This window comes from Astatotilapia calliptera, chromosome 14 (assembly GCF_900246225.1).
Source record: "Astatotilapia calliptera chromosome 14, fAstCal1.2, whole genome shotgun sequence".
Classification (NCBI taxonomy): domain Eukaryota; kingdom Metazoa; phylum Chordata; class Actinopteri; order Cichliformes; family Cichlidae; genus Astatotilapia; species Astatotilapia calliptera.
The window spans coordinates 3,717,882-3,732,908 of record NC_039315.1 but is presented as its reverse complement, the minus strand read 5'-3'; the positions used below and the strand labels follow the sequence as shown (position 1 = coordinate 3,732,908).

The 15,027-nt window shown below is 40.9% G+C and overlaps 1 protein-coding gene and 3 non-coding genes across 8 annotated transcripts in view; all 4 read right to left on the bottom strand.

Annotated features, from left to right (window-relative positions):
* Positions 1-1,476: 1,476 nt before the first annotated feature.
* On the bottom strand, positions 1,477-1,640 carry LOC113037076 (U1 spliceosomal RNA). The gene has a single exon (XR_003274574.1). It is a non-coding gene; the product is annotated as a U1 spliceosomal RNA (small nuclear RNA).
* Positions 1,641-2,903: 1,263 nt separating this feature from the next.
* LOC113037073 (U1 spliceosomal RNA) lies at positions 2,904-3,067 on the bottom strand. Its single transcript, XR_003274572.1, has one exon. It is a non-coding gene; the product is annotated as a U1 spliceosomal RNA (small nuclear RNA).
* Positions 3,068-6,080: 3,013 nt separating this feature from the next.
* On the bottom strand, positions 6,081-6,271 carry LOC113037048 (U2 spliceosomal RNA). The gene has a single exon (XR_003274553.1). It is a non-coding gene; the product is annotated as a U2 spliceosomal RNA (small nuclear RNA).
* Positions 6,272-9,824: 3,553 nt separating this feature from the next.
* Positions 9,825-15,027, bottom strand: part of slc8a2b (solute carrier family 8 member 2b) — a 206,140-nt gene continuing 200,937 nt past the window's right edge. For all 5 annotated transcript variants that reach the window (XM_026192632.1, XM_026192631.1, XM_026192630.1 and 2 more), the window contains one exon: positions 9,825-14,082. In XM_026192632.1, the coding sequence (XP_026048417.1) occupies positions 13,706-14,082 (377 nt within the window). In that variant the 3' untranslated portion in view covers positions 9,825-13,705. The remainder of the gene's footprint in view (positions 14,083-15,027) is intronic.

The window sequence follows — 15,027 nt, the reverse complement described above, 5'->3', positions numbered from 1 at the left end:
AATCTTGGTTTCCATTTCTAATTGAGATACATGCACGTCAGGATTAGTCGTAGGCACTCTTTGCATCTATAGTTGTTCATTCCCGTCCGTTAACCCTGTGGTCTTCCCTGTCACCACTGTCGTTGAATCCTCGTGTGTAGTTACTTGAGAGGGCTGGTCATCTACTCATTCCCCACCCCAGCTGTAGGTCGTTTGGCCCTCAACCACTTCCTGCTGGAGCTCGTTGGCTTGGTCGTTACTTACATCTTCATCAACTTGCGGACCTCCTCCAGTTAGCATTGGTATCTCCTCTAATTGCTGCAGCTGTGGTCTTTTCACCCTGTTTGCATAGGATTGGGGACATGCCCTAAAGGTATGTCCATCTCCCCTGCAAAGGTTACATTTCCTTGGGAAGGGGCATTCCCTTGCAATGTGCTCGTCACTGTTACAGTTTTTACAAACCACACTGTCGCACTCTGCGGCTAGATGGTCGTTGCTGCCACATTTACGACATGTCTTGGGTTGCCTGGGGTAGAAAACATATCCTCTGATTGCCCCTAATTGGGGGAGGTGAGTTCTCATCTCTATGCAGGTGAACATAGAAACGATATGCTCCGGTTCGGATACCATCTTCGTCTTTTAAGTCCAAACCTCTCGTCACCGCACATTTAAAGGACAACCAGGTCTTAATATCTTCCACTCTCACATATTCCGAATGCATGATCACTGTCACAGCTTTGGGTTCTCTGCCTGATAACGGTGTCATCATTCTCCAGCTGAGGTCTTGATTGTTTAAGTCTATTAAACTTGTCAATACATGATTCAAAGAACGTATTGGTGGCAAACATCACCTCATAACTTTTCTTTCAAGGCAAGTTGATCTCCGTTGGAGAAAATCCCAATTCCTTCTGGATGACAATCCTGCTGAACTGCATCTATTATTTAGATGCTGCATTTATTATTGCTCCATAATAAAGACTTTAACTGATCAAGCACACACATCCATACATATGCAATAATACTAAGTGCAATAATCCTTTCTGTCATCGTTGTATTTTTACTCAGTTGTATATAGTATTTGTATTTGTATTCTATTTTTATCTTATTGTATATTTATTTTATTTTATTCTACTGTATATAGTATTTTATTTTATTCTATTCTGTACAGTTGTGTACTGTATTTATTCTTATTGTATTCTAATTTTTGCCTCATAACTTTTGCACTGTCCACTTCCTGCTGTGACAAAACAAATTTCCCACGTGTGGGACTAATAAAGGTTATCTTATCTTATCTTATCTTATCTCAAAACGCACAGCATTCCTCCTGGAACCTGTCATATTAGCAGTCGATGTCGCCATGGTGGGTCTCGGTGAACCACCGTCGTGATCATGGTATCTCCCCTGCCAGGTAAGTATAATGTAAGTAAGCTTTCAGAGACTTGATAAACACCAGGACACTATTATATATGTTTCTTCTATTTCCTTTGAACATGTGATCAGGGGAGAGCGCGAACGCAGTCCCCCACTACCAGAAATTATGCAGTCGAGATTCCCACATTTGGGGAATTCGCAGGGGTCAGCACAACCGGAGTGCAATGGCTGAGCCTCGCCCTGGGTGAACCACCTTCTTGATCATGGTATCTCCCCTGCCAGGTAAGTATGAGTTGTTCACCTCACACATGGGGGACTCTTTCACACACAAACCCTGCACACTCACGGTGCTCACAATCTCACAATCAACACAAACACAGCCTGCAGGACGCTGGGACTACACACTATTTATATACACAGGAAGGAGCTTCCAACAGAGCCACATCAGGTTATTTAGTTTAAAATATACGGGGAGTCTTTCCCATCATGCATTGCTGCATCTGCACAACAAAAGCTAACTGAAAGATCACCTTTTTTCATCCATTTAACCTCCTTAAATCCACCAACAAACCAACAGGAAGTTCAAGTAACTCCAAGTTAAATCAAACTGCAGCTGAAAACTGTTTGATTCACGTCTGATGTTTAGAAAAAAGGAAAAAACGCATAAAGCGCACACGTTTTCTGCTAACAGCACAACCACTTCCTGTTCCTTTGTTATGTGCTGCTGAACAGTTCACTCTGCTCCTGCTGCTGCCCCCTACTGTCCCGACGTAGGAACAACACTGTTTATTGCACACACATATTCTAAGAGCTTCCTTGTGTGTAAACAACAGCAAAGAAGGAATAAGATGAGTTTCTGTCATGATCAGACTGAACATCCACTCTATGATCACATTACACTACCTGCAAAGCTCATTTCAGCCTTGTAGAAACATCTGCACAGATTAAAGGATGGTGGCATGTAAGGCTACCAGTGGCATGAAGTCGTATATGAGGGACAAGCCCACAAAGTGTGAATACAAACGGTTTGTTCGAGCTGATTGGGCACCGGCTCACACGTGACAGTTTTTTGTGTACACAGGAAAGAGTGAGGTCAACATAAGTTATGGTCTGAGCTGCTCGTCTGTCATAGATCTTTAAACCATTTTCTTTACTCGGTGGTGGCTACACTTTGGCTAACTGTTCTACCAGCCCTGCCCTCTTCCACAATCTGCATAACACACATGCTGGCTGCTGTGGAACCATTAGAGGAAAGAAAAGGGAAAAAACAGGCTGTCTTTCTGCACATGGACAAAAATGACTTTCCTAACACGACTGAGATGGACGAGCTGCCCTGGATTAGAAAAGAAGCTGCTGTTTGTTAAGTGGATGAACACTCGGGAGGTGACAGTGTGCTCCACAGTGCACAAAGGACTTCAGTGAAAAGACTGTGCAGCACAAAGCTTTCACTAACATCTTCCTCAAATAACACAACAACGGAGATTTCTGAGCCTTAATAAACAGCAGGACACTGCCGCAGTATCTGCTTCCTCTGTTTTCTTTGAACATGTGATCAGGGGAGAGCGCGAACGCAGTCCCCCACTACCAGAAATTATGCAGTCGAGATTCCCACATTTGGGGAATTCGCAGGGGTCAGCACAACCGGAGTGCAATGGCTGAGCCTCGCCCTGGGTGAACCACCTTCTTGATCATGGTATCTCCCCTGCCAGGTAAGTATGAGTTGTTCACCTCACACATGGGGGACTCTTTCACACACAAACCCTGCACACTCACGGTGCTCACAATCTCACAATCAACACAAACACAGTCTGTAGGAAGCTGGGACTACACACTATTTATATACACAGGAAGGAGCTTCCAACAGAGCCACATCAGGTTATTTAGTTTAAACTATACGGGGAGTCTTTCCCATCATGCATTGCTGCATCTGCACAACAAAAGCTAACTGAAAGATCACCTTTTTTCATCCATTTAACCTCCTTAAATCCACCAACAAACCAACAGGAAGTTCAAGTAACTCCAAGTTAAATCAAACTGCAGCTGAAAACTGTTTGATTCACGTCTGATGTTTAGAAAAAAGGAAAAAACGCATAAAGCGCACACGTTTTCTGCTAACAGCACAACCACTTCCTGTTCCTTTGCTCTCTGCTGCTGAACAGTTCACTCTCCTCCTGCTGCTGCCCCCTACTGTCCCGGAACAGGAACACTCACTTTAATGATTTCAAACTACATTCTGCAGCTTCAGACTCCTCTCAATATTTGACTCTCATTGTTTGACTCAATAGGTCAAACAAAAGTATTTGAACCTGTCACTGCTTTTATTGGAGATTCATTCACATCTGTCTGCATTCAATTTCTAATTGCTCTTGGCTGACGCTCGCTCTTGCCATCTGATTACTCAATGCGATTCCATTTTTAAAAGTCTGCAGCCAGTCACATACTTTGGGCATTTCCTCTCTGGGTTGTAAGTTTGCCGTACCCTGAATGTTCACCTTGACCAGTGATAACAGTGAGAAAGACAAGATCGACTGACCTATCAGAAAACACAGATTAAGGACGAGTCCACCGCATGAGCTCCCTGCAGCTCACAGGGACCAAGAACAAATGCTGCAGCTGGAGTTGAGTTTAGGCCCTTCTGCACATAACAAAGCCTGGACTGCCATGACTGCAGAAGTATGCTTCTCCTTCTTAGAGAGGACATCCCAGCCAGTGGAAGAGAAGTATGTGGTACACCTGAACTAACAAATATAAATGTCATGCTTGGTGAAATACACGACAGCTGCAGAGAAAAACAAATGGCACCAAATGGTCAAGATGAGATGCTGCTATCAGCCAGATATCTGGAACTACATCGGACATTCTGCAGAGCAGCATTCCTGTCCACTTTTGCAGTGACAGGAAACAAGACGATGAGGGGGTGATAGCTGGATCAATATTTCCTACTATTCTCCCTCGTCTCACAGGTGACCCTCAGTAACTGTCCAGATCCAAAATCAAATACAAAACCTATTACAGAAGAGCCGAAGCCTTTTCTTACTTTAAATGTTACTTCAATGCATGCATTTTGCAAGAATTACACTTCTTACAGCGAAATAGGGCTGCAGCGATTCATCAAGTATTTTGAAAAATTGGATTATAAACAATCCTCAACACAGTCTTTGCTTCGCTGCTTCATTTAATGCCCAGCTCTGTAGCCTGCCGATGTGTTCAAGGATGTAAACGCGTGCATTTCACATGCATTTGCGACTAAAAGCAGACCTGCGATACAAAGGGATTTAGGAGCAGCGTGTGAATAAAAAGTCTGACAATATTAAGCAAACACAGGGCCCAGTTTTGAAAAGAAGCACTGACATCACCACAGCAACAGTGACGTTACGTTGGACACTAAATTATTATTAATATTAATTAATGTCTACACCATCATAACATCTTGTTTGCAGCAGCATAAAAACTTTGCATCAAAGGCAAACTTCAGACTGCTGATATACTCGCATCGCTGCATTGCAGGCACCACATTCTCCTTTAAAGGCTTACAGACAGAAATTCACTGCACACTTAAACAAGCAGACGCATGAACAAAAATCACAAAGCCTTCCACGAAGACAGTAAAGATTCTTTTTTTATATCTTATTTTAGATTGCATATTTATCTTACTTTATTTGGCTTTGACTTTACTTGAGCGCATTTATATATTTTGGCAGCTAAGAAAATATTTTCTTTAAAAAATTACAATTTCAGATGTCACGTAAATACAAAAGGTTTGGGGGTCTTTTTAGAAAAATGAAACAGATGATGGGTAAAAAAAAAAACATCAATAGATCAATCTATTACCAAAATAACCCAATAGATGCAGCTGATATAGTCATAGTCAGATTACCAAGGAATGAGCCAACTTTAAGAGAAAAGCGCTTTGGATAATAAACATATACATAAAGACCAAACCCACAGCCCACAGAGAGCTGCTGGGTGACACAGCCACTTATTTCATGAACAACAGAACAGTTTTCATAGCAAGAGATTGTTATACGTCACTGGACACAGGCAGACACGTACTAGGGTTTAACATTTTCTCTCTCAGGCACATTCAGTGAAACACATAAAGACGACCCAGGTTCTACTTGAGAAAATAATAGATGGTTAAGAAGCAGACTGGACTACTGTAAATAAGACATTTAGTCTCACTGGAACTAGCTGTATAAATGAAGGTTAAATAAAATAAAAATATTTACTGCAAGAAAAATAAAAATATTATCCACCAGCACTGCACCTTTTTCTTCTCTAATCAGAATACTTTAATAATCCTTAAGGAAATTGTGTGGGTTACAGTTGCTCCAGGAGGATAACAGTAACAGACTGAACTAATTAAATAATATAATATATTACAAAGCCTACAAAATATGAGAAATAGCTCTAAATCACAAGCTGCTTTCTGTTTCTACTGAAATAAATGTGCCAATATATAGAAACGGATATTGGAAAATGATCAATAGAAGACTTAAAGACAATAAATGTAGATGTGGTTTTGTTTCCCCCTGTAGATGGAAGAGTGTGCGTGTGTGCTGCTTTGTCTGCAGCAACTATGTGTTTGCATTGTTGGTGTGTTGCAACTTAATATAATAATAACCTAATACTCCAAAATTGGTGATCAGCCACAAGAAACCGCGAGGACTCTCAGTTACACTGGTGCTGTGACCACCTGGACAAACTTTCACTGTTTTTCCACATGTTTAGGGGGGTGCACCGTTCCTGGAGATACTGCAATACCAGGTCGATGCGTGGAGTGGACGGAGCAAGCCCCTATTCCATCTCCCTGTTCCAAAAATCAATTTAATATATGGTCCCCGGGTAGGGGACGTATCAGATATTAAACTGATAAGAACAGATACTACACTTGATCTTAGCCAAAAGGCCGAGAAGCGATGCCGGGAATATGTCGGAGCAGACGGAGTCACTCCCCGCACAGTCTCCCTCACTCACGGTTCGGAAACGTGGTACTCTTCCGTCCAATAGGAAGCAGAAAAGCAAAAAACAAGTAGTACACTTAATTTAACAATATTAATGTTATAAAACTCACGCCCATTACGTTAAATACAAGTGCTATTTTCACTAACGAAACAGAGATTTAATTTAGCAGAAAGAGTTAATGTTTTTACGTTTCTAGTTAAGAAAAAACGAACTTCACTAGCGGTCTCTGGTGGCGCGGAGGGCTAACTGCACTCTTAAGTTACACTCTAGGGTATTTACAACAGTCAACTCCATGAACAAATTGTAAATATTAACGAAAATCCTTTTTGTTCTGGCTCGAGAATGTAATATGTTTCACAATAATGAGCATTGTTTTCAAAATGTGTTCCATTATTTCACAATATCATTCTCACATTACATATCTGTGTCTTATTTATTCACATAGTTATTTATTTCATCTTGACCTATTTATTTATTTAATTTTGAACACTTTGGAGTTCCATAGAAACTGACTTACTAAAAGTCTCCGTCAACCTGCTAATTGATGCTCAGGTGGCGTCGAAATCTGAGCATGCGCAGTGGTGGTGAGTTTGACCCACTAACTTGAACCCTCTATTAAGTACCAACAGTTTTATTGTTACTTCGTGAAATAGTTTGCCATCATATAAATGTTGTTTTTTTTTTTTATCGGAAGCTTAATGTAGCCTTTTCACAAATAATTATGTTGGAGTTTTTATACAAACATAGCATTTATTCTGTATTTAGTTATTTTTATTTAACTTTTATTTTCATTTTTAAGACTTTCACTAAGGACTCACTACTGATGGACTGTGCCACTTAACAAAATTTAATAAAAACAAATCTCCTTTTTTGTATTTTATTTATTGATTTATTTTTACAAATATCCTCCCCCTGCTTGAATTAGCCTATGATCTTTGGTTTAGGTTTGAAACACCAGGATGAACAAGGTAGAGGCAACTGCTACAGACCCTGGATAGCTTAGATGGTAGAGTATCAAACCGTTAACCCAAGGGTACAGTGTTGAAGTCCCTATTCAAGTGAAATGAAAGTCTCTTAAGTGCTTGTATTAAAGTTTAAAGTGGTGGATTTTGGGCTTAACGTTTCTGTAGCGAGCCTGGAGAGGTGAAGTTATGCTCAAGAGAGAAGTCAGTAGAAACAAAGACAGAATACATGTGTGTGAAGGAGAGGGCAACAGGTAGAAAAGTAAAGATGCAAGGAGTAGAGAGGGTGAAGGTTTATGATTTTAAATACCTGTGGTCAGCCATCCAAAACAACACGCAGTGAAGAAGAGTACAGGTGGGGTTGAGTGGGAGGAGATGATTGTCGGTGGTGATTTGTGATAGAAGGATAACAACAAGAGCGAAAGAGGAGCTTTACAAGCTGGTAATGACGCCTGCTGTCATGTATGTTTGGAGACGGTAGCACTGACAGAAAGGCAGGTGGCAGAGTTGAAGATGCTAAGATTTTCGTTGGGAGTGAGCAGGATGGAAAAGGTTAGAAATGAGTACATCAGAAAGACAGCTCAGTTTGAGCTAGTGTCAGCGTATGGATGGGCATCGGGGGTCCGGCCCACCAAGTAAAGTCACTTTGCCCTCTCAGCTGATACAGTTCCACAATAACTTATACTAATCCAAACCAGATTCAGGAGACAAATTTGGGAGCTACTTTAAGATTAGGCTTCAAATTTTCCTTTTTGATAGAGCATATAGGGTTGGATCAGTTGACCCTGCATCTTCCCTTAATTTTGCTGCTTAGATTTGGTGCTATATTAAATACAACTGAATTGAAATAAAATTCAACTGCTGCATGGCTGCAGTGTGAGTTCAGTGTAACTATTTAGTTCACAGCAGTTTAGTGCTTCAGCAGCAATCCTGCTAACCAGCGTGACAGAGGACACTGAGCAGATAAGACTGCACACACCAGACACTGAAGTACCTTTCATGTGTCTTTGAAACTTAAAAAGAGGTCATTCATGTGTGCTTGTGCAGCTAGTTTGAAAGCATGACATGCCCATCAAGTTCAAATAGTCTGTAGGCGGTGTTGAGTTGAGCAGTTTGGAGAAAAAGTGGGAGAGGGTTGAGATGTGCAGAGGAGGGTGATTCTTAGTTGAGGTAAAAAGAAAGAAAAAGTTAAACTAACCAAGTAGTCAAAAACTAAGAAACACTCAGATTAAGCTGAGAACCATTAGATAGATAGACCCTTTTAAAACCAAAAATTAACACTTAAAGAAGCTATGGTTGCTATATTTTAGTGCCAATTGTGATAGCTGTCTCACTGAACTGTGATGACTGACAATGATGCCATTATTTATCCTTGTTCTAGTGTAATATGTGTTAATTACCGCGTGGTTGTGTTCACTGATAGAATTTGTGGTATGTTTTTTTTTGTTCCAGGGACAAACATATTGATCCCTCCAGTTTTTCCACTTCTTTGTGCATTCCCACATGTCCATTCCTTTAGTTTCAGCGATCTTCCTCCAATAATTTGCTGATATTTCTAAGTCCTTGTATTATTATTATTATTATTATTATTCCTTGTATTTAGATGAAGATTGTTATTTTGTTATTGATAAATTCAAAAACTGGGGCAAAAAGGAAATAACCTGGAAATGCACAGGAGGACTAGAACAGAAGCAGAGCAGGTCAATCAGGAGTTGTGGGCAGCACCGACGTGACAAGTACTTACGTTATAGGGAGCTGTGTGTCTCCACAACTGTTCTCAAACTAACGAAGGCGCTTGGACAGGAGACGAAACCTGATGTCCTCCTTCACTTTCAACATTTCTTTCAACTTTTTACTAAGCGTGTCAGTGAAAAGCTATGAAACGGAAGTTCAGCCCTCAAATCAATCCCAGTTGTTTATCCGCTTTTATTGTGATAATGAGGGAACGGGCCTCACATGGCCAAGAAAGTGCATATGGTACTTTTGAGTCTTTTAAAATATATTAAAATAATAAATCCTCAGCTAATGCAACCCCCTTGAATTAAAGCTTTAAGTTTAAAGAAATTCAATCATGTCTTCAGCGTTTGAGTTAAAATCCACTGTGACACTGTACAGAGATACAAAAACTGTATTACTGCCCCCCCCCCAAAAAAAAACCCCAAACAAACCTTTGCCTTTATAGCTAAGAATTAAATTAATTACATTTGTTTTTACCTGGTGACCGGTCTGTTGAAACAGAGACACAGGCATCCATTCATTAAGCTAATTTAGCGTCACCAGTTAACCTAACATGCATAAAGGATACTCATGTGGGTACACATGGGAAAGCCCCCAGCCCACCGATTCAAATCCAGGACCCTCTTACTGTGAGGTGACCACCACTACTTATTAATCTGCAAAACATTTCACTGTATTTATGAGTCGAGACATGAAAAATGTCCTTTACGTTTCAGATTACAGCAAGTGTTTGATAGCTGGATGACTCTACGAATCACTGACTTTGATTGTTATATTGGTTCAGTTATAAAAAAAGACTCAGACACGTTGAACCTTGAAAATAAATAAACTATATTTAAATAAGGTCAACTTCACTTGATTAAAGACCTTCGTTTTCTTTCAGGAACACGTTACACCTCATGCCATGATTCAAAACCGAGTTTTTTTCTAAGATTTTTTTTGTTGCATTTCATAAAAAAACTTAAATATCATCTTTAGTTAATTTATTACAGTATCGAATAAATGTTTATGTCTATCACATGACATCGTAATAATTTCAGTCATTATTTCCCTACAAAGATTCAGGCAGAGAGAAATTTTCATCATCACAGGAAACGACTTCACAGAGAGACACACTGAAGAGAGCAAGACCCGGGAGGGGAGGAGAGGAGGCTGAACACGAACACAGACACTGAAATATCATACAGCAACAAACAAAAAGATGACCTGGGATGTAGCCTGGACCCAGCACAGCAGGATCTCTTTTCACAGCTTCTACAGAAACAGGTGAGGAGGAGACTCTGACTCCAGGAATGGTGCTTGTTTGTGTTTCTGTTCAGTCTGTCTGAACCGAGCAGTAGTTGTGCGTGTCACACTTGCTCACTTTATTTCACAAGGGGAATCGATCTGACAGAATGACCGACAGGCATCCATCACAGTAGACCATGCTGCTATAACGCACGTACACCGGGCTTCTTCGTCATGCATGTGCAGGGGAACACAGGAGGGGATGTAAACATGGATGCACACTGGGGAGGGGCAGGTAAGGAGGGGAGGCTGATAAGAGCCGGGGGTGGGGGCATTACATCTAGCTACAGAACAGCGAAGACCAAAGGCCGACAGTTAGTACAGAAGTTTGTGGAAACATGGAACATTGTCCGGACATTGTAGACAGTTCTGTTTTTGGCTCCTGGGCCACACCGAGGTCACAAATGCACACATTGTAGAGGTGATTCGCTCTGTTCCTGCTGGTGCTGGTCATTACACAAGAGTTCAGCAGACCTCTGCATGTGTGCGTGTGTGTTTTTCATATCTAATGAGGGTTACAACAAACACTGCGGCAGGAAAAAAAGACACGGACCGAGCTCGAACAAAGTAAGCTGCAGCTGAACCTTTTCTCGTATTGCACATTGAAACTTAATTCCATGAATAAACTCCAAACTGTTCTCCTCAAGGACCTGCAGCACATCTTATGCTTAGAGAAATAATCTTCTATAAATAAATAAATAAATATATAAATGATCTACTATACATGAAAAACAAAGACACAAATGAGTTAGCGGACCGTGTATTTCAGTAAATTAGATGCTTTAAAGTTTGGTTATGATGCACTACTACACCGTTAAAGGGGAGATTCCTCTCTGTGGAAAATATATCAAAGTCTAATCCACTAAATTCAGACACCATGTAGTCTACATACCAGCTTTATACACTGAAACTATCCTAAATGTCGTTTAGAAATACAAAAAAATCTACCTTGGCTACATCTGCAAGGAAAAAGATACAAAACTGGATTTTAGAAAGTTTACAAAGTTAGTCAGGGTTAACCAATCGAATCCTTTTCAAATTGTCATGTTTAACAACAATAATGAAGAGTTCCACTTGTATAGCACTTATCATCTGTGGGTGAGAGGTTTAAAATGCAATGTCCTCAAAGAAATATATAGGACTGAAATTAGGCAGTTACAATACTAATAATAATAATAATAATTGAAGCTTTTAGTCATTATTATTATTATAAGACAATCTTACTGCTGTTTGTTGTGACATTTTTCACATGCTGGCTTTCTTGCTTCATGCATCTCAGTGCTGAACATAGTAGCTCTGAAATGCCAGCGTGGAAATGTCGAAACAAATCAGAGCGTGTTCGCACACCGTCCAGTGTTTTATGGTGTATTTAGCAGCCAATTTCTTCAGTAGCTTGTGAACATTTGTTCCAAGTCTGCCATGCAATACTGAGCAACACATGCATGCCTTGCAGAGCCGTGTTTCCTAATGCATTTCCCATAGAAACCAGTCTCTGCTGTGGCACTATGCCACTCCCGTGTAGACATCCTCATTTGAAGTAGACCCTCTGGTGAAGGAGAGGCGATGAATTACATTGCACGGGACAACACGATGGGTCCACCTGGATCTGGTGTTAGCCGAACCAGTGGAAACTCGAGACAGTTCTCCCTTCGTATATTGCACAGTAACCACTTATAGAATGATGGAGGAAAAGATAAGCACAACACAGTGTTTTAGTTATGTTAAATAAAGTGCAGCCTGGGCAGTTTGTACAGCAGAAATCTTGAATACTAGATTTTTTTACTTGAGCTTCCCTTAAGGCATTTTTTGTTTGCTATCTTAAAGCATCAGTGTGCTGTAGACTACAGTCCTGCAGCCTAATTAATGTGTAGATTATTAGCTTTTTCCTAACAAATGCTGCAGACCGGATGTTGATGATCGCAGTCAGCAACTTTAGAGACTTTATTTTTGAGAGTAAACTAACACTGTTGAGTCCTGTTGTCTGCCCATGCTGCTGTTGCTTACGATAAAGGAATGGACGAGTCTGCCACTAACAGTAACACAGTGATGGCTGACTGCAGCTCATCAGCCCATCTGACTGCCTCAGACAAAGTTTTTAAATGACACTGCACACATCGGGAGTGTGAGAGCGCATATTTGGTCCTTCAGGAGATGAAAATGTCCTTTTTGTTCCTCCTGGACCAAACGGCTTCTTCTGTTTTATACAGGAAGATTTAACATCAAGGACTAGCTGACAGTTTCTGTTCACCGAGTCGACACAAAAACACAGGGATGTAATTTACAGGTGGATAATCAGGCTGGTTATTCCCTTTTTCATAGCATGTACATGACATATAATGTGAAGATGCTCTGTACATGGCTATACATGCAAAAAATAATCCTTCAGCTTTATATGCAAGCCCCTGTCAGAGGGGCTGTGGTCTGGTAAAGCGAGTGGTACACGGATGTTCTTTTAGTCAGTGTTACACTTATGCAGCTTCCTATTTGCTTGTTTTGGTTGCTAAAACTTTTATTTTCCACTTAGCATGTCGCTAAAACTAAAACCGCTGACATTTGTAATCTTTGCAACTACCAGTGTTCCAGTCTGTGCATGAATTCGAAAATCATCTAAGCTTTGCTGACAACGACAGTAGAAACCTGCGTTTCTGCCTCTGCATCCTTTTGTGTGGCAGCCTGCCCTGTGAAATTACTGCACTCTATATTTGTACTATTTACAGCGCGTGTGGAGAGCCACCTTCAGCTATACTGTGTATTAGACAAGCATCACCACTATATAAGAATCTCTTGTAGTAAACAAATGTAATGTTGTTGTAAACATTTGACTCCTTATTTGATGCAGTGCTCCTCCACTTCCTCAGTGAAGAAACATGAAGCTGCAGAGTTGGTGGACTGAATGAGAGACTAAAGGAAAACAAAAGTATTTTTCCTTCTATGCTCACAGGATTGTGATCCATCTCAGTGGTCTGATCCTGCAAGTGAGCTCCTCAACTCAACTCAACTCAAAAATAAATAAATACACACCTGGCTTTAACGTGAATAAAGCATCCTCTGACTGACCTGACCTTCTTTTTACCTCTGAATCTCCCGTCACAGTCATTCTCTGTCACTCTCCGTCTGCTCCCCGTTAACTATCTGCAGTAACCTTTCGTTTTCACGCTCTCACCCTCCAAAAATACTTCCTCTTAACCCTCATCTTTCAAGTAACAATGAGTGTGTTTGAAATGCGCTGTTTACACATGCTTAAATGTAGTGTTTGTGTGTTTGTGAACATGTATCTGAAGCCCTATTAACCAGATGAATCTTACACTTGTTTCGTGTTAAACCGTGGACCGAATGGACTGACAGTCAAAGATTTTGTGTGTGCTGCTGTGCAAAATTCTTCTGGAACATTCTTCATCTCCTCTTTAAAAGCCGTTGATGTGACAGTAGGCCTCCAGGCTGGAGAAGAGGATGTAGAGGAACCACAGACCCAGGAACAGGAGGGTGGTCAGGAGGCGGGACCCCTTCGGGCCGCCGAGCTCTCCGCCGATGGAGGGCCGGCGTCTGAACAATAGCACGGACATGCAGATGAACGCGAAGATGGTGAAGAGCGTGACGGAGAACGCCAGTGATCCAGGATCCACCTGGAACTCCTTTCCTTTGATTCTCCAGTACACGGCAGCCACTGACCACGCCACTCCGATCCCCAGGAACACGTTAACTGCGTTGCTGCCAGTGACATTTCCAACCGATGCGTCCGCATGCTGGTCCTGTATGGCAGCCACTTTGCTAGCAAAGGTGTCTGGGGGAGGAAAAAGTGGAAAATGTGGGTCATACACCTTCAAGCACACACAAACAAACACACAGACAGAAAGACAATCGCCCTCCCAGAAAATGTTTCTTATCCATCCATCCATCCATCTATTCGCTTCCACTTCTCCTTTTCAGGGTCACGGGGGGCGCTGGAGCCTATCCCAGCTGTCATAGGGCGAGAGGCAGGGTACACCCTAGACAGGTCACACAGAGACAGACAACCATTCGCACTCAGCTTCACTCCCGCATTCACACCTGTGGACAATTTAGATTAAACAATTAACCTATCCCCACAAACTGCATGTCTTTGGACTGTGGGAGGAAGCCGGAGTAATGTTTTTAATAGAAAGCAATTAGATGATTCCAAAGAGACAAACAATGACCAAAAAGATACAAAAAAAAAGAAAAAAAAAAACAACTGCAAAGGTACAAAATGATTGACAGAAACTCAAAGCAACTACAGAGAGATCCAAAATTACTTTAATGAGGCTCAAAGCTTGTGTCCAATAAGATATAAAATAATTTAGAGACACAAAAATGACAAAAAAGTGACTAAAAACAACTAAAAAGATGCAAACTGACAAATAGACACAAAATGGCCAGAAAGACAAACAAATCACCACTATTCTTATTGTATATATTGTATATCATATTCCTCTGTTCCCTGTCTCTCTTGCTGCATTGAGCATGTGTATGACAAAAGAATTTACCTCGGGATAAATAAAGTTCTTCTTATCTTATCTTACAAAACAAAAGATACAAATAAATGATTATAAACAGATGCAAAAAAGCAAAATGGCTGAAAGACACAAAACAACTACAAAGAGTTACAAGTTACAAAGTGACACTACATGCACTCATAAATCTGGGTATTCTCCCATAATCCATCAAAAACTCCTTTCTGCCTTTTCTTTCTCTCACACAGTGAAACGGG